Source organism: Salvia miltiorrhiza, chromosome 4, assembly GCF_028751815.1.
Source record: "Salvia miltiorrhiza cultivar Shanhuang (shh) chromosome 4, IMPLAD_Smil_shh, whole genome shotgun sequence".
Classification (NCBI taxonomy): Eukaryota; Viridiplantae; Streptophyta; class Magnoliopsida; order Lamiales; family Lamiaceae; genus Salvia; species Salvia miltiorrhiza.
Window position 1 is genome coordinate 19499652 of NC_080390.1, and position 20072 is coordinate 19519723.

The window sequence follows — 20072 nt, forward strand, 5'->3', positions numbered from 1 at the left end:
GGAGAGAGTATATTGTTCTTATGTTTGTATATGGTATTTGGAAAATTGTGAAGAAGTTAATGAATATTCCACGAATTGGATGAATAAAATATTATAATTAACGAACACATAGTAAACTTTCATTATATACCCATTTATTGAATGTTGATATATGAAGATTGTATTGCTATATTCATTCAGCCCAATCCAACAAATAAATCCAACAAATAATCTTAAAAATGTAACGAATAAAATCAAATATTTAATGAATAAATAAAAAAATGTAATGAATATGTCCCTTCAACAAATAAATATAAAAATGTAATGAATAAATTCAATTTTTTGTGAATAATTAAGATAATTATAAGGAGGAATAATTCACGACTACCACTAATTCTAGTTGTGTATTCAAATTTTAAAATTTGAATTCACAACTAGAAATAGAGTTTGTTGTGAATTCGAACTTTGAAATTCGAATTTACAACTAACACTAGCAATTCAGCTGTAAATTCATCAAACTGGTTGTGATTTTAGTTTTAAACTCGAATTTCACAACCAAATCACTAGTTGTGAATTGAGCTTTTAAACTCGAATTCACAACCAACACTAACGACTCAGTTGTGAATTCATCGAGCTGGTTGTGAATTCATAGATCTGGTCATGAATTCAATAATATTAAGTTGTGAATTCATAGATCTGGTCGTGAATTCAAGAACACTAAGTTGTGATTTTATAGATCTGGTCGTGAATTCAAGAACACTAAGTTGTGAATTCATAAATCTGGTTGTGAATTCAATAACAAATTCTGGTTGTGAACTCAAAAAATAAAAAATAAATACAAGAAAAATCATTGCTCAAAGATGACCATAAAAATTGCAAGCTTGCCTTCAACGCCGACCCCGCTTACCTCGGCGGCAACACCATCGCTGGCGGTGAGTTCATGCGCGTGTTCGAGACCACTGCGATGAAGGAACCATATTTGACATATGATTCACGTGCCCGTGATCCATTTTGGGTATCAAATGAACACATACAAAAACCACGTGCCTATAACAAGATAATAGAATCTTACTTGCAAATCTGGCAATGATCAACTCAAGAGTTGATCTTTCAACTTGTAGCTCACATTAAGCTTGCAAATCGGGCAATGACCACTTGCAGCTCAGATTAAGCTCACAGATACTATGAAGCCTAGAACAACAGAAGAAAGAAGGGAAATGGAAAGAATACCATATTCGAATCTTGTAGGCAATTTAATGTATACTATGGTATGCACAAGGCCTGACATCTCTCATGCCATAAGTGTTTGCAGCAGATACATGTCTGATCTTGGGAGAGAGCATTGGGAAGGTCTGAAAAAGGTTTTGAGGTACTTGAAGGGAAATTCTAGCAGAGGTCTTATGTTTCAGAGGATTGAAAAGATGGAGTCACCCTTAGTTAATTGGTTTTTCAGATTCAGATTATGCTGCAAACTTGAACAATAGAAGGTCGCAATCTGGTTATGTTTTTACACTCTTTGGTATTGCAGTAAGCTGGAAGTCATCCTTGCAACATGTGGTAGCCCTTTCAACTACTGAAGTCGAATACATGGCTGTCACTGAAGCTGTGAAAGAGGTTGTGTGGCTAAAGGGAATTATGTCAGATTTTGGTACTGAACAAGGCTCAGTTGAAGTTAGATGCGACAACCAAAGTGCATTGCACTTAGTTAAACATCATACATTTTATGAACGATCTAAACATATTGATATAAGATTGCACTTTGTGCGTGATATTGTTGAGAAGGGATTGATTCACATGGCGAAGGTTGCAACTGGAGAAAATGCAGATGACATGCTTACAAAAGCGTTTCCAGTTGCTATGTTTGATTACTGTTTGGATTTGATAAATGTGGTATCTCGTGCGTGAGTGAGCACGATCTGGTGGAGTGTTGTTGGTCTGGTGGAGTAGTGTTGTCAGTCGGAGAAGAAGTATGTTGCTAACCTTGTCTGCTGGTTTTAGTTTTCTAGATAAGGTGGAGATTTGTGAGCAATTATCCGAGAAACTAATAGGAACCAAGCATTGAAGGTTTAGGGACTTCTGCATCAAAGTCTGTAGCAGAGGGGTTTATTTGCAATTAGTGGCTTATTAGTTAGTTAAGATCGCAGTCGTTGATCTAATGGAGGGTCGAGATCTTTTCTATTATAATTAGGCCGTTATAACTAATTGCGTTTTTCTTCAACCTCGAGCTGAGAGGGTTTTTACGGTTGGAGTTTTTTAGGGCCTGTGAATTCATCTCTCAAAGTTTGATTGAATTCTCATGCACTTGTATTCGAAGCTTATTTACGTTTGAATAAAAATTACATACTTCTTTGTCCCGTGGATGTAGACCAATTGGTCGAACCACGTAATCATTGTCTTTGATTTATTTCTCTGTTTTTGAATACTATTTCATTGATTGCTTGCGTTTGTTTCCGAGCTATTTTACGCTACAATTTCTGGACCATGAATTCCCCTCGATAACGATTTGTGAATTTGAAACTCATATTTAATTTTAAACGATGACATTTTGGTGTGTTCCAATACAATGTCATTTTTTTCTCACCGCCGATTTGGCTTTGTTGGAATTTGTCGATTGACAAGTTAACTTTGATTTGAAGAAAGTTTAAAATCATGTAGTATTTCTGTTAAGGAAAAAAAAATGTTATATGCAATTTAAGAAAACTTTCAAACTTTCAAATTTCATGTATTACAGACAAATATCCCTTTTGAAAATATAAATTAAGATCAAATTTGACGTTGATTACACACCTCTTGAAATCTATTGTTGTAAATGTGATTGCATCATTGAAAAGAGTGTAAGAGTGTTGGAGTGAGTTGAGTAAGCAGTTTGCAGCGAAGTGTTCAATGAAAATGACAGAGAATACCAATAATTTTGGGAGTTTTCGACCACGACAGTGTGCGTGTGCTAGTAAAAAATTGTTGTTGTGAAAATGTAAAGAACGGCGGTGACTATTGTGGAAATGAGATAGAGAAAGAAATAATATGACATCTATTTTTTTTTAAAAAAAATTATTGCATAAGTAAAACGACACCGTTTTGATGAAATGGTACTATGTCGACTATGTAACAAGTTATTTTTAATTTTGATTTCATATTCAATATGTGAAAAATTTACAACAATATTTAAGTTCGTGTTTATCTGACGACAACTTTCAAAATTCATGTGCTAAATAAAAATACACCCAAAAAGTTAACCCCAATTATTTTTTTATTTCATAAGTAAAACAACGTCTTTTTGAATAAAGTGGTGCTACGTCGACTGCCAAATCAAATTCAATATTGACTGACGTCCAATTTATGAAAAAAATAAAATAATATTTAAATTCATATATTTATTGATAGCTTTTAATGTTTATATGCAAAAGTTAAATACACTTAAAGTTCTTGTATTTAGAATTCAATAAGCCTTTCAAACTTAGGCATCTATATATATATATATATATATATAGGGTAGGGATCTATAGAGAATCCCTTTAGTATTAAGAATAGAGAATAAATCATAACCACTGATTTTGTGGTGATGGACGGTTAAGATTAGTTGGTTTCCTTTTTTCTATAATTCTGAATATTCAATAAAAAATGATTTAAAAATAGATTGAGGGTATAATTGTATTTCGATTTAACAAAAACTACCGTTCCCCATTTTTACTCCATTAATTAATAGGTTTACCCACCGCTACCAACAATTTTCAATCATTCAACAAATGCTACCCAAAAAAATTTTCATCGGCGGCTGATCAACACCAGGTAATTTTTTTTTAAATTTTTTTTGTATGTAAATCATCTGTTTTTCACGATTTTTTTCTTCCCATTCTAAGAATCCGAACAAATACACCTCTTCGACTTGAAATTTAAGATATTTCGAGATTAGAATAGATTTCATTTTATGTTTTATTCAGAATGTTAAATTTGACTTGAATCTCCCACTACAATCATGAAGGTGATTAAGGAATCCTGGGAGAAGCAGACAACACTAAGATCACCAAGCAAGAATTGGATTTCCTCTTGGATGAAGAGCAGTATTAAGATGAAGTGTTGGATAGAGCTGTAAACCTCCTGATGGCGGAGCAGGGCAAGGGCGACGGAGAATGGCGGACGGTGGCAAGGAGAAGGGCGAACCCACAATGGACAGACAAGAACTCGGTGAGACGGACAAAGCCACGAAACGGTATCACCTTCTTCTTCAACAATTTTCCGGAAGGAATTTGGCAAGAAACGTTGGAGAAAAGCTTCAATAAAATCGGTAAGGTTACAGATATCTTCTTCCCTAGGAAGAGAGACATTAAGGGCAAGCCTTTCGGGTTTGTTAGGTTCGAGGAGGGCTCCGACAAAACAAGGATCCTGGGAGATTTGAATAATACCTGGTTCGGTAGCTACAAACTTAGAGCCTACTTAACTAGGTTCGAAAGATCTACCCCGGAGGTTGTCTCTGTGGATGAGAAAGTTTCGGCAACTGTGGTAATAAATGGTTGTAAAGACAGGCCGGCACCAAAAAGGACCGCCCAAAATTGCCTTTCAAAGAAGAGAGAAAGCGGGAAGACTTTCAGGGAGGCGCTTGGAGGAACAGGTAAATCCACCGATCCTCTGGCGGATGAGGTCATTGGCTTTCAACCGACGGAAGTTGAGACTGAATGGCTTACACACTCTTTTACTGGATTCGTGAAAACGGAATACACCTGGGAGGAGTTTGGCGAAGAAATCAATAGTGAATGTGCAACTCTTCTAAAGATCTCTTCCCTGGGGGGAAATCTGGTCTTGATTCAAAGCACGAACAATAGGCCGGTGAAAGATCTTCTGACGGAGCTTAACGAATGGACAACCTTCTGGTTCGACTGGGTGAGACCTTGGTCTTACATCGATGTTAACACTCAAAGATCGGTTTGGACCAAGTGGTTTGGAGTGCCATTGCAAGCTTGGAATTCTAGGTTTTTCGAGATTCTGGGGGCAAAAATTGGGATGGTGTTGAAGATTCATGACCTTACAAAATCCAAGGATCGATTGGATTTCGCGATGATTCAGATTTCAACTGGTTTGGCACCGATCAACAAAACCTTTGTGTGTAAAATTGACGGCGCCCAGTTTAAGATCAGGGTGGAGGAAGTGGTTGAACAGATTCCGGCGTAAAACTCACAATCTCAGGAAAGTTGCTCGACGTCAGAAGAGGAAGTTTTGTCCGATGATGAGGAGGTTTTGGCAGAATCGGTGCTCCCGGCAGAGGCTCAGATCGGAAGGATTCCGGCAATATCCAACAACAGCGGTGAATTCGGCTCAAAACCGGTCCAAACCAACGCCTCTTCGTTATCCGCTCCGGCGGCTGTCGACTTTTCGCTTCCCAATAAGGATAGCATGCACGCTACCAACTTTCAATTATTAGGGTGTCAGCCCCAAGGTAACGACTCTCAGGTTTGGCTGCTCCAGAGGGACCCATCTCAGATTCGTTGGGGAGAAATGCTGAGGTGGACGAAAGTCAAAATGATCAGGGATCTCCCATCCGTATTGGGCTCTCTAGTTTAAATTCTGAAATGGTGGGCCGGCCCGGCTTCAGGCCCAACGATAGGTGCAGCAGTAGGGGGCCCGAAGACTACGATGGACTGGAGCAGTCACAGGAGAATCTTGACGCCAAAAGCACCGCTTCAGATGGGCCTTCTTTTCCTGGGATTGCTGGAACAAGTAGTAACCGAACCGAGCCCCTTTTTCTTTCGGTAGAGGTCATTGAAAGCCCAGAGGCCCAGATCGTGGGTAAAAAGTTGCAAAGGTTCCAACATCAGAGGAGGAAAAGAACAGGGGGAGAGCTCTCGCTAAAAATGGGTTCCAATCGTTTTCTCCAGAAAATTCAGAGAAAGAATAAGAAATTACCTTCCAAGATACAAGGTAGGAACAAGGAGGGAGTTTCGACACTCGGGACCCAATCCTCAGAAAAAGAGAGCAATAGTGACGGCAGACCAGGTAGGAATGGATCGGCGGAAAAAGAGGAAGGGGATCGAGCTCTTTTCAATCAAAGAATTCTCGATGAAGGATCAAAAATCTGGGAGTTTGGGAAGGTAATTGGTTTGAGTAGTAATCTTGGTGACCTTGAGATGGCCAAGCAACTGACGGAAAAAAGCGGTGTGAAGAGGGCAGAGGAGAATGGGAAAATTGTTGCTTAATGAAGATGCTTTCGTTCAATGTTCGTGGCCTGGGCAGTAAGATAAAGAAAAGGGAAGTGAGGGAGCAGATTCAGAAACTGGAAATTGATGTTTGTTTTATCCAAGAAACGAAGGCGGAGAATTTGAGCGCTCTAGACCTTAAACTCACTTGGGGTTTGGAGGATTTCGGATTCGCAACCAGTAAGCGGAAGGAAGATCTGGGGGCATCTTAACCATGTGGAATGCTGCAAAATTCTCCTGTACAAGTCAGTGGGATATCAAAGGAGCGCTTATTGTTAACGGTTTTTGGATCCCAGGTAACTCGTTTTGTTGTTTGGTTAATATTTATGCTCCTCAAAATTTGAGTGACAAGGAAATTCTTTGGGATATTATTGGCCGTGTTATGGAGCAAAATGTGGATACATGTGTATGCTGTGCGGGGGATTTTAATTCGATCAGAAATCCTTCTGAAAGAGTTGGAAGGGGAACGTACTCTGATCCTAGAGATACTCTGGCTTTCGATAAATTTGTGAGAGAAAGTGAATTGGTGGAAATTAAATTGCAAGATAGAAGATTCGCGTGGTATCAACCACAAGGACAATGCAAGTCGAAATTGGATAGGTTTCTGGTAAATGAGAAGTGGCTTTCTTGTTGGGCTCACACAAAGGCAAGTGGATTACAGAGGTCGGTTTCAGACCACTGCCCGATTCTCTTAGACACCAAGTACGTGGATTGGGGCCCGAAACCCTTCCGATTCATCAATGCCTGGACAAGCAATCCCAGTTTTGAAGCTCTGGTCAAAGAATCTTGGCAAAGAAGTGGGATCACAGGGAGAGGTTGTTTTATTTTCAAAGAAAAACTGAAACGTCTGAAGGAGGATCTCAAGACTTGGAACAAATCGGTGTTCGGAATGGTGAACGACAACATTTCAAAAACGAAAGAAGAAATCTACAAATCGGATGTTATCGATGATGTTTTGGGGCTTGAGGAGGAAGAGGCAGCTAAGAGGAGCGAAGCGGAGGCGAATCTGCTTCTCCATCTTAAAAATAGAGATAGCATTCTCGTACAAAAATCTTGGAACCGATGGCTGAAAGAAGGAGATGTGAACAGCAGATTTTTTCATCTGTCGATTAAAGGTCGGAGAATCAAAAATGAGATTTCAGGTCTCCCCGCTGAAGGTGGGTGGGTCGAGGAACCTCAAGAAGTTAAAAGAATGATCAAAGACCATTTCCAATCACAATTCAGAAGCGGGCAACGGCCTAACCTTTGTCTGCCGGAGGACTTCATACGCAGGAAGATCTCAGACGCTACTAGGGAGTGGCTCGACACACCGTTTTCTGAAGAGGAAATCAAGTCGGAAGTTTGGAATTGTGAGAGTTCTAAGAGCCCCGGGCCCGACGGATTTAATTTCCATTTTTTGAAGAATTGCTGGGAAATTATAAAAGGTGATCTTTTCAAAGTTTTGCAGGAGTTCCACGCAAGCGGCAGGCTGGTCAGAGGGTGCAACCCTTCTTTTGTTGTCCTCATCCCAAAGAAAGAAGCGGCGTCTGAGTTGAAAGATTTTCGACCTATATCCTTGATTAACTGCCTCTACAAGGTGATTGCTAAAGTCTTGGCTGCTAGAATGAAACAAGTGATGAATGATATTATCTCCGAATGTCAAAGTGCTTTTGTTGAAGGTAGATATATTTTGGATGGCGTCGTGGTACTGAATGAACTGATTGAGGAAGCTAAGAAGAAGAAGAAAGGTCTTATCCTCTTCAAAGTGGACTTCGCTAAAGCTTATGACACGGCTGATTGGGAATTCCTTGACCAAATGCTGGAGAGAATGAACTTCAGTGTCAAATGGAGAGGATGGATATCTGGCTGCCTTCGATCGGCGACCACAAACGTCCTTGTAAATGGTAGCCCGTCGGGTGAATTCCAGCTGGAGAGGGGATTAAGACAAGGAGATCCGTTATCCCCATTTCTTTTTCTCATTACAGCGGAAGGAATGAACCTCCTCACCAAAAGGGCCGTGGAAAAGGGTTTGTTGGAACCTTTCAAAGTTGGGGGAGGAGATTGTTGTGTTTCTCACTTGCAATATGCCGACGACACAATGTTTGCAGTGTCGGACAAGAGAGATAACGTTTGGGCGCTCAAGAGTATTCTCATACTCTTTGAAGTGTTGTCGGGACTTACTGTTAATTTCGACAAAAGCAGACTCTCGACTGTCAACATTGATGAAGGATCAAACAGAGACATGGCTGCTCAACTCAAGTGTTTAGTGGGAGACTTCCCAATCACTTACCTGGGCATTAAGCTTGGGGTTAATCTTTCCCGGGCGGTGGATTGGAAGTATGTGGTTGGTAAAGTGAAGAAGAAGATCAGCAGCTGGAAGAACAAGAAGATTTCTTTCGCCGGTAGATTAACCTTGTTGAAATCAGTTTTATTTTCAATCCCTATCTACCAACTTTCTTTTTCCAAGATTCCGAAATGCATCCTAGCTGAAATCCGCGCTTCTTTGTGTAAGTTTCTTTGGGGTGGAGGCTTGGAGGAGAGGAAAATCCACTGGGTCAAGTGGGAGGAGATGTGTGTGGATTATAGTTGTGGGGGTCTCGGCCTCAAAAATCTTGAATGGTTCAATGCGGCACTTTTAGCCAAATGGCTTTGGCGGTTTCTGGTGGAAAAAGAGACGTTGTGGACTCGGGTTATTAGGTCGCGCCATGGTAACCTCAATTGGGACGACGGGGGTTTTCGGGTGGAGGGGAATGGGAGGTTGAGAACAGGCTGGTGGAAAAACATTTTGAAACTGAGCTGGGGAGAGGAAGGAAAGTGGCTTAGGGGGAATTTGGAAATTCAGTTGGGGGAGGGGGATTCGGTCTTATTTTGGCATCATTTTTGGGCCGGAAATGAGAGACTCTCGGACCTTTTCCCTAGACTTTTCCGTCTCAATGATAACCAGTGAGGTTCTATCAAAAGCATGGGAGAGTGGATCGGGGGAGAATGGAGGTGGAAGCTCAGCTGGAATAGAGTTTTGAGGGATAGGGAGCAGGAACAAGTGCACCGGTTATCTGACCTTCTCAGCAACTATTGTCTTTCAGCTGGGAAATCGGATGTTTGGAAGTGGAAAGCTACTTCGGACTTCACTTTCTCAGTCAAGTCGGCCTACAAGGCTATCTGTTTGATGGCGAATCCCACAAACACTGGAAGGAAGGAGAAGGAGATGTTGACTATCTGGAAAGCCCCAGCCCCCCTTAAGGCTGTTACCACATCATGGAAGTTATTCAAAGGAAGACTTCCTACATGTGATAATCTTCTGAAACGACAGGTTCCAATTCAAAACTCCGAGGCTTTGTGTGTGAGGTGTAAGTTAAAGGAAGAAACGATCGAACACACTTTCTTTGCTTGTCAAAACTCAGATGACATCTGGAAAAAGATCATCTTTTGGCTTGGTCAGCAGTCGGTGCTGCACCGTAAGGTGAAAGATCACTACAATGCCTTCACAAATCTGGGGAAAAAGGAGAATCAGCGCTTCCTGCGTGGAGTTTGGATTTGCACGACTTGGGTTTTGTGGAAAGAGAGAAATGAATGCAAATTCAATCAAGGCAAGTGGAATGGAGAGAAGCTGTTTGCAGAGATTAAATCGAGGCTTTGGGGATGGAAGATGACGTACAAGATGTCGAGTTCTACCTCGGATTTTAGGAACTGGTTCTTGGCTGCTTTCTCGTAGGTTTTTTGTGCTGGTTTTGGGTGCCTTTTGAACTTGAGTTGATTCTCTTGATACTCTTGTTCTCTTGCTTGTATCTCGGTACTACTGGTACCCTTTCGGTATAATATACACCTTATTTCTGATAAAAAAAAAAAGATGAAGTGTTGGATTTGTATGTCATTTATGTTTGTTAAGAAAAGTTGTATTGTTATTCGACATTTTATAGTGACATATTCGTTTTAATATGAATAGTGGATTGCTTTAAATTATTATAGATTTATATAACATTTATTTTTATTTAGAATATTTGTATTGTTATTCGATATCTTATAATGACATATTCATTAAATATGAAATATGAATCGCATATTAGTTTACATATTGAAACTAATTCTTATCTTATTCATTGAATTATTGACATTGTTCATTAATATTGTATATTGTATTCGGATATCAAATCATATTTTAAAATTATATACATAATAATTTAGTGATCAAAATGAGCATATTCATTGAATTATTGACTTTGTACATTATTATTATATATTTTTTGTTCGGTGATCAAAATCATGTTTCAAACTTATACATAGCAATTTAGAAATTTAAATGAACTAAATAATCAATTTACAATGAAGCATTGAATTAGATACAATCATTAATATATTAAAAAAAAATAAACAATGATGTATAAGAAATAAACCAAAATCGATTCGTAATCGAACTGCACAATATTAATCAATTAAATGAAAAAGTCATACTACTAAATTAACGATAATTACCAGATAAATTAAACTTTAAACAATAAATTCCTATAAAATTAATATTGTAAAATAATGTCGAATAAAAATAGGTTATTCAGCATTAGTGATTATCTACCAACTAAAGCAATCATTATGTCCATAAAAATAGGACTGGCGGTTATAGAATACATAAGATTACACATATGTCCTTTTCAATTAAAAAGACACGGATATTTTATGTTATATAATGAGCGTCCGATTTGATAAATGAAGGGACAAGATTGATTCTCAATTCTCAATTTATTTATGATTCTCCACGGATCCTTTCTCTCTCTCTCTCTCTCTCTCTCTCTCTCTCTATATATATATATATATATATATATATATATATATATATAGGGAATGGATCATATGTAAATAGGAGATAATTGTGAGAACGGGGAACCAATATAAACCGTAGATTATTGGAGATCAAACGGCTGAGCATTTTTCGGCTGTTTAATTCATTTTAGTAAGAAAGGGTTTATTTGACTTTTGACAATCAACACATAACCGAAATGAGTACTGTCATCCCTATAATCATGCGTTCATGATTGCATGATATCTTCTAATTTTGGTTACAACTTAGATATTACATTTTAGGTTTTTATTGTCCCCACTACATTCTTTACGGCCGTTTCAAACGTTCTATTTTCTTTTCTGTTCACCATGGCATCTTCTCCATCAATGGCGGACCAGCGTGAGTTTTTTTTTTTTTTTTTGAAGTGTTATTTGCATCGTAATCTATTATGTTCATATTAATAATTGCTTCAAATAGTATTGATTTAGTATAAATTCTACAAAACGTGCATAGAATGTTACTCTTAATAGTTTGTTCACAGATATCAAAGTGTGAAACATGCGTGAATGTATATTAGTGATTTCACCTTTGATTTGTAGACGGTAACGTGCGTAGAATGTTGCATCTTAATAGTTTGTTCACAGATAATGATGTGTGAATTCTATAAATGTATATTAGTGATTTCGAATGGTGTTATATCGTAGAATGCATTCTTAATATCGTCATGTACATGTATAGAGTATATAGGTATTATTTGGTAGTTAAACTTTAAAAAAAAATTATAATGTTGTTCACAGATATTTATGGATCGTGCGTTAGTTGTTATACTATGAATTTAACAGGGACTATTTGACGTTTATTTTGCAGACGATGTAAACACGTGGACGGAAGATGAAATAACGCAGTTGATTATCCCTAAGTGCGATAGAGATTTAATTCCGAGGATTGGACAAGCCTTCCGTACTCTTGAAGAAGAAGTTCAATTTTATTACAAATACGCAAACACGTGTGGTTTTGGTACACGTTTGAGTTATCGGAAAAAAGCTGAAGATGGAACCATAACACACAGGCATATAGTTTGTAATCGAGCAGGCCTGAAGAGTGACAGTAAAAGTTCGTCGTCAAAGAAATCCATGAAGCCTAAGAAGAAACGCAAAACGGTCTCCACTAGAGTTGATTGCATGGCACGTATCGTGTTTCGTTTGGAAGCTGTGGTTGGGTATGTTGTTCACGACTTTTATGAGGAACACACACACCACATGGTCCCTGCTTCCAAACGTCATCTTATGAAGTCACGTCGGAACGTCGGCTATGTCCATCAAATGTTCCTTCTTTGTGGTATGAAGGCAAACATTGGACCCATGAGGACCTTTCGATTTTTCAAGGAGATAGTTGGTAATTATGATGACGTTGGATACACAAGTATAGATTTTAAGAACTATGCTCGAGACCTTAGGGTCCATACGGAAGGTGTTGATGCCAAAATTCTGCTAGACAATTTGAAGAAAAAGCAAGAGAAGTCCCAAGGTTTCAAGTATTATTTTGAAACTGATGAAGAAGCTCAACTGAAGAGGATGTTTTGGTCAGACGAGATGTCAATTCAGAATTACCACAGATTCGGAGATGCCGTGTCATTTGATGCAACTTATTCAACCAATAGGTTTGTTTTGAATTTACGCCTTTCCTTTATTGGATTTATCATTTTACGTATACGTTAATTGGTCATGTAGCTTGTGTACTTTGTTGCTTTCATGAAATTCTATATGTTCATAGTGTTAGTTAAATGTTCAGGGATGAACTTCATCAATGAACATAGTAGTTATGTTCTGAACATTTGTTTTTATGAATAACTCAGTCAATCTTAAAGTCAATACAATATTTCTCTTTGTAGGTACAAGCTCATTTTTACACCATTCACCGGGAAAGATAACCATGGGAGGTGTGTAACCTTTGGAGCAGCTTTGATATCGAACGAGGATGTGGATTCCTATACATGGGTTCTCAACAAGTTTGTTGAGTGCATGGGATCTCACCCTTTAGTATTTATCACAGACCAAGATCCGGCGATGAAGATAGCTATAGAAAATGTGCTACCTAACACGTCTCACAGATTGTGCATGTGGCATATACTAATGAAAGTTGTTGAAAAGTTGCCAAGGCATTTAAGGGACAACACTGAGCTGAAGGAAAGATTCAATAATATAGTTTGGTCGGATCTTGTTGAGCCGCATGAATTCGAGCAGAATTGGCATCGTTTTATTGAGGAGTATGATCTATTTGAGAGTAGGTGGTTCACTGATATGTTTCACAGGCGTGCTAACTGGGTATCTTCATATTTTCGTGATGTCAAGATGAGTGGTCTTTTTAGGACAACATCTATGTCAGAGAGCGAGAACAGTTTCTTCAGGCGCCATTTTAATAAAGATGCAAATGTGGTTCAGTTGTTCATGCATTATGAAAGTGCTATGGATGCACAACGCACTTCATACGACACTATCACTATGGCTGATGAAACCAGCTCATTTGATATGTGCACAGACTTACGTATAGAGGTTCATGCTTCAAATATCTACACGAACAAAATATTCAAGGATGAGATACAGCCTGAAATCGTGGCTGCTGCTGTATCTTGTCTGATGGCACGCATGTACGATGAAGGTAATCTCAGTTACTATGAGGTTGACGACAGAGTTCATGGAGTATTTAAAGTGTGCTACAGTTCTATCGATGATCACTTCTCTTGCTCTTGCAAGCTGTTCATCAGAAAGGGTTGGTTGTGCAAACACATTTTCTTTGTCATGCGAACAAGAAAATTGAACAAAATTCCTGAAAAATATATTATCGCACGCTGGACCAAACTTTCACAGATGAGCCAAACCCCGCACGAACAGAATGTGCCGGAGCCCGTGGTTGTGAAGGATGACCTCCCAATACAGAAATTCTTTCTTGAAGTTTGTAAGAGTTTCGGCCATGTACGAGGGGATTCTTCGTTGAGTCAACAGCTGTACAACGATTTGAAGGGTATCACTGATAAATATTCGAAGTTGGGAGTACCATTTGATTCAATGTCGAAGCATGCAATGTTTGAAGAATTTTATGGTGTACCCAAACCTACTGAGGTTGATGTATTACCGCCTCCTGTAGTGCACACTAAGGGCAGTGGCTGTGGTGGGAGGAGGAAATCCACAAGGGAGAAAATGATTGAACAAGCACTCAAGCCTAAGAGGAGATGCAGGAAATGCAATCAGATGGTAAACCACGATTCACGTAATTGTCCTGGGAAGGATGTTACAGATGATTCAGTTGATGTTTGAATTGTTTTATTCAACAACTTTGTCATTTTACAGTTAGTTTATTACGTTTGTTATTTGTCATTATGACTCGTACAATTTCGTCAATTGTCATGGGAACGATTTTCAGATTTCTCATTTGGTTTTTCCTTCATTTTCGATTTTACACTTTGCTTATTATGTTTGGTTTTTGTCACTATGTCTCGTACAATTATCTTGGTTATATTTGACGATGTTCAGTTATATATGACCTTGTTCGACGTTCATTGTGTAATGTTCACACAAAAATTAGGGATGGTTTTGGTCATCGTGATTTATGTTCCTTGTTCGACGTTCATTATGTAATGTTCACACAAAAATTATGGATGGTTTTGGTCAGCGTGATTTATGTTTTCTTCAAAATTATATCCTTTGTTCAATATTTAATATCACTGTTCATCATATTGTGGACTGGCCTAATACTCACTGTCTATACACCGTTCTCTGCAATAACCATTTCATTGCGAACTAGTCATAATAATAATATTCATATTCAATTGTGTGAGCTATGAAATTTTCATATTTAAGTATCAATTGTATAAATGTTTGGTTTTAAATTAGTATGTTCGAGTTACGACTTCCTTTAATTGTGTACTGTTCATATTTAAGGGATGCATTTGGTCATCTGGATTTATGGGTTGTTCAAAACTACGACACCAATGTTCACGATAAGACATCCTTTGTTCACCGTACTTATATATTGTTCAACATCAAAAACATATTGTTCAAATTGCATGATCAATGTTCATATCATGTCATGCTTTGTTCAATGTTTATTATGTTGCCATTTCTGGTGTGTAATATTGTAATGACCCGACTTTTAATTGGAGATTAAAATCTTCTAATGACTGATTAAGGATTTATTATGATAATTAGGGTTCAGCATCCATTAATAAAATACGAACTTATATGGTTTTGATGATTTATATGCGTGACGATTTATTTATTTTTATTTTAATGGATGATGCACTCAAAATATATTTTGAGTTCATTGAGGATTTAACATTGAAGTGTTAAATATAGATCTTTTAATTGATTGTTAAATGAGCCTATGTGATTATTTAATTTATTAAATTGTCAAGGTCAAATAGATTTTATGGGAATTAGGTACTTGTTAATATGTTAGTCTTTAGATATTTCTTTAATCTTTAGATATTTTTGCTAAGTGGGATTAAGAGATATATGGTTCTCAATCATCCACCAATCCCATTCTACCTCTTTAAAATCAACCCCACCACTTCACTTTTCTTTTTACATCTCAACTCCTGCAGCCCATTTTCACCAGCAAGATTTACGGTAATAATGAAAGGAAATTTCTCCCTCTTTCAATTTTCTTCACTGCAGATTTCTAACTTATGTTATACACATACTTCACTGCAGATTTCTAACTTATGCTATACACATAATTATGCAGAGACAAAAATCCACCTATTCAAGGTATCATCACCCTTTCGTTGTCAATTTTCAGAGAACCACCAAGGGAACCAAGAGAACCACCAATTCATAAACGGCTGTTTTGATATTTCACAACATGCTTACATATGCACATATGAACTGAAATTTATAAACTGAGTGTTTAATTTGCAAGAAAAGAAATTCAGATTTGATTAAGCAATTACCTGGGTTTGAAAAAGCGCGCCTAGGCGCGCGCCTTAAGCGAGGCGCAGGGTGGGGGGGCTTTTTTAGGCAAGGCGCTGGAGCCTACAAGAGGCGCAGCTAAGGCGCCGCCTTATGTAGAATTAGGGTTAGGGTACAAATTGTGGGACCCGTTCAAGCAGCCTAATTAAAAGGCAGCCGCAACTTTTTAAATGAGCCTAATTAAAAGGCAGCCGCAACTTTTTAAATGATGGGACCCAGCCGCAAATTTAACTATGCCATTAAGTAATACTATATGGAGTGGAGGTAATTTATTATTAATTTATTACCCATTTAGCCACATATATTATTAATTTATTACCCCATTCAGCCACAACTTTTAATAAAAAGGGGCCAGCTGCAACTTGTACACAAATACACAAAGTATTTGCCTCTTAAGTAATATATGGAGGTATAAACCCATAATGTATATATATATTTTTTTTATATGGTGTTATTTATTGTTCTAAATTAAGTATTTGTATTTTTTATGTATTTGTGTTTTAAGTATGTATTTTAAGTAGAAAATATATTATAGATAAATATATTAGAATTTTTATATTTTAGGTGCGCCTCGCCTACGAAAAGCCCGCGCCTGAGCTTAAAGCCCTGCGCCTAGGCTCCGGGCATGTTTGCGCCTCGTGCGCCTTGGGCTTTTTTAAACCCAGGCAATTACAGATTATAGTTTGAGAATGATATGTGCTAAGAAAACCCTATGCTTTTTGTGAACTGAATTTGAGGCTTGAACCCCTGTTTTGTATGTGTGAGTCGAGAGGGGGAGAGGGCAGCCTTAGTGACTCGTCGCCGGCGGTTGACGGACGGCGACGGAGCCGCGGTGGCTTTCGATCTACCAAAGAGGGGAAAGGAGATGAGTATTTCAGTTTTTAATTTAGAAATTGGAAAAAGGGGGAAAATAGAAAAGGAAGAAATTAGGGCTTACCTTAGGCTGCCGGTCGATGGAAGCAGTGGCGGCGGTGGCTCCGGCCTTCGGCTGGAGAAGATGAACCAGGCGCGGCGGCGGCTTACGCCGTGTCTGCGTACGTGTGTGTGTGAGAGTCAGTGAGAAAGAGAGAAGGTGAGAACGAGGGAGAAAGGGAGATGGCGAGATAGCGACGGCGTCGTGGTCTTCAGGCCGCGGTGGATCTGCCACGAGAATGAGGGAGCAGGCGACGGCCCGACGATGGCGGCGCACCGCGGTGGTGGTGTCTGCTGCGCCTGGGTCCAGCGGCCGAGAGAGAGAGAGATAGAGGAGAAGAGAGGGGGAATGAGTTCAGGGAGAGAGGAGAGGGGCCGACGCCGGCCTCCGTCCGGCGGGCACCGCCGTCGGGGCGGCGGCGGCAGAGCACCGAGAGAGAGAGAGAGAGAGAGAGGGGTGAGATGTGGGCTGATGTGTGTGTGTTTGAAGGTGTTTTAATGTGTGTGTGTGTTTAGGTTAAGAATTGAGTGGGCCTTGGGCTTCAATATCTGTTGGGCCCTTTTTAATTGTGTGATTTAATTGACTGATGGGCCTTTCCTTATTTATGGGCTCGGCCCTTTTAAATAAAATCTGATGGATCTTTTAATTTAATTGTTTGGGCCTTATTCAAAGAAAAATATGATGGACTTAGTTTATCTAATTAATTTGGGCTTATATCCATTTAAATTATTTGAGCTCTTAATTATTAATTTAAATTGAGCTTGATTAATTTAATTATATATTAACCTTTAAATTAATTAAATAAATAGAGTCTTTTATTTGATTTTTTTTAATGGACTTTTAAAATAAAATATTTTGAGTTAAACTCTTATTTAATGAATTCTTTTCAAATGGCTTATTAATATGGATTATTTGAAAAGGATTAAATTGTTTCATGTATGAGAAAGCAGGATCTATGATGATATAATTTGTCTATGTGATATCATATGATTTATTTTTAAATGATGGGATATTTGATTTGATGGCGTGAGTAGAACGAGTTATGATTGATGTGCATGTTGATATTCGAATAAATAGTTTCGAACCTAAATGTTAGTTATGTGATAAATATTTTGAGTTTAAGGTTTTGAACGAGACAAGATTAGTATGGATGCTAGAACCCTAAAATCATATTAAAGGAGATAGTTTAGTTTAGAGATCAATCTTCCTTTCTTTCACGACTTCTTCTTGAACTTATCGATTCTTCGTCAATAAAGGTCTAGGCGGGAAGTGATAGCTAAAAGAGGGAAGTAACTCTACGCCCGTTGTGGGAACGAATAAGGTGGGCTTTCTTAAAACACGTATATAGAGATCCCCTGCATACAGGCCTCTTATACGAAATGAAATGAATGACATGATATAACTGTGATATTTCAAATGGTGAATGGTTCTTATGAAATGAAATGTTTATGGAAATGATTAAATGATGAATGGTTCTTATGAAAGAAAGGAAATGTTTTTGAAATGATTGTCTGCCAAAAATGTTTATGTTTTATGTATGTATTCTATCTGTGTTGGTTCGCCAACTATAAAGGAAATCGAATTCGGACCCTACGCTAGACGAAGGTTTGCTAGTAAGGGTTAACGTGTACACTCATGGAGACTGTGTGTCGCTTGCGACCGGTCTTGGCGTCCGTGGAAGGAGGCCTCCTTCCCGGCGCGTGAAAGGAACAGATATGGATCATATAGACTGAAAATGGGATGCGCATCCAACTTTATGAAATGAAAGAAAATGTTTAGTAAGCACGGGTCCTTCAAGTAAAACCCTGTGTGTTACTGTTGGCAGTACAATAAATGATATAAATTGTTATGTTTTCGGCATATGTTCACTGAGTATTTTTACTCAGCCCTGCATGTTGTTTTCCCTAATGTGCAGGTTGAGCGGGTGATGGAATGGAGTGGAGTTGAGCGGATGTACCCTTTTGACGTAGAACAGTAATGTAACCTTGAGTATACATCTTCATATGTATAACTCACACGTATTTCCGCTGCAAGATACTCTGATTAAGCTAATGTTTTATTTCAAGTATGATACTCTTTTGTTGGGTAATCCACTTTGACGGGCCTTCCCGAACAAACGTCTTGTATTTGCCCAAGAGATCAGTTATGATCCTAGTGTTATACAAATAAATGTCTCTTCTCGAAAATATTTGATTGTTAAGTAAATGCCCCTTTCTTTCCCCGCTTCTTAATCCCCTTCCCGAGTCATAACCCCGGTTAAGCCATCCTTAGGGATTGCGGGCTGCGACAAATATATTGTTCAATATTTTTTTGACATGCATCATGTTTGCTTGTATTAATTTCATCAAAAAACAATGATATAACATTCCAATGTGAACGCCTGCAAACAAACCTACATAATTCGCAAAAATCATGAATTTGGCAATAAAAAAACCAACACTCATAATTTAACCAGTTTCGTCGAACTTTATTATCAAAATCAAAGATGTCTTAGACAATCTAATAATAATAAAAAAAACCTAAAGGCCATGAATATCACGTAAAAAGTACTCAACCAAGCAAAACTAAATTAGCTTTGAAGTTTGGATTAGCGATTAATTGACGATAATGTTCAGTTGCGGACTTCATGACATCTTCTTTCACACTGTTGCAATCACTCTGCATGATCGTTGCACAGTACCTCACACGCATCCGACTTATTTGACGTGGTGATGTTGATGCCATTCCACATTTCCAACCAGATGATCCGTCGCCCATAAAGGTTTCCAAATGTCGCATTAAATATACCCCTGTGTCTAGCGTGTTTCTGTTGTCAGCCCATTTCAACTTTAGGGGCAGCAATTTAGACTTCGATACATTGTTCGCCTTAGTTGTCTCATTTTGAGCAGCAAGGACGTTCGAGAACAGTACACGCTGCGTAATATAAATCTTAGATTTAGCCAATTATAAGAATATCAATTGAATGAGGGAGTAACACTCACCAGAACCGAGCATACACTATCATATTTCCTTATATTCTGGTTTGTGACTGAATCTATTGTGCTATCCAGTATGAATAGTTTGCACTTTCGCACATCAATGCATACAGCGTAATATTTTTTCTGCTCGTACACTGGAAAGAAAAACTACACGAAACAATTTGTCATAACAACACATATGTATTGACATCTTATACAATAAGATGTACATAAATTTTATGTAAGATACTTACTAGATCCATGAATTTCAGCGGACTATTATGGTATTCACTGAGCTCCGCATCCAAAGTCTCAAAAAAC

General features: G+C 38.3%; 3 protein-coding genes across 3 annotated transcripts; all 3 read left to right on the forward strand.

Annotated features, from left to right (window-relative positions):
• Positions 1–4077: 4077 nt before the first annotated feature.
• On the forward strand, positions 4078–5142 carry LOC131023113 (uncharacterized). Its single transcript, XM_057952657.1, has one exon. It carries the CDS (start codon positions 4078–4080, stop codon positions 5140–5142), a length of 1065 nt encoding a protein of 354 aa, XP_057808640.1.
• Positions 5143–9105: 3963 nt separating this feature from the next.
• LOC131023114 (uncharacterized) lies at positions 9106–9855 on the forward strand. The gene has a single exon (XM_057952658.1). It carries the CDS (start codon positions 9106–9108, stop codon positions 9853–9855), a length of 750 nt encoding a protein of 249 aa, XP_057808641.1.
• A 1427-nt stretch (positions 9856–11282) lies between these two features.
• LOC131023116 (protein FAR1-RELATED SEQUENCE 5-like) lies at positions 11283–14228 on the forward strand. Its single transcript, XM_057952659.1, has 3 exons — positions 11283–11313; positions 11782–12574; positions 12806–14228. Exons 1-3 carry the CDS (start codon positions 11283–11285, stop codon positions 14226–14228), a joined length of 2247 nt encoding a protein of 748 aa, XP_057808642.1.
• The last annotated feature ends 5844 nt before the right edge of the window (positions 14229–20072 follow it).

Excerpts from the sequence above, each read along its gene's own strand:
- LOC131023113 (XM_057952657.1), top strand. The coding sequence starts at position 4,078 with ATGGCGGAGCAGGGCAAGGGCGACGGAGAATGGCGGACGGTGGCAAGG.
- LOC131023114 (XM_057952658.1), top strand. The coding sequence starts at position 9,106 with ATGGGAGAGTGGATCGGGGGAGAATGGAGGTGGAAGCTCAGCTGGAAT.
- LOC131023116 (XM_057952659.1), top strand. The coding sequence starts at position 11,283 with ATGGCATCTTCTCCATCAATGGCGGACCAGC. Across the intron at positions 11,314-11,781 it reads TCCATCAATGGCGGACCAGC|ACGATGTAAACACGTGGACG; the intron begins GTGAGTTTTTTT and ends TTTATTTTGCAG. Across the intron at positions 12,575-12,805 it reads GCAACTTATTCAACCAATAG|GTACAAGCTCATTTTTACAC; the intron begins GTTTGTTTTGAA and ends TTCTCTTTGTAG.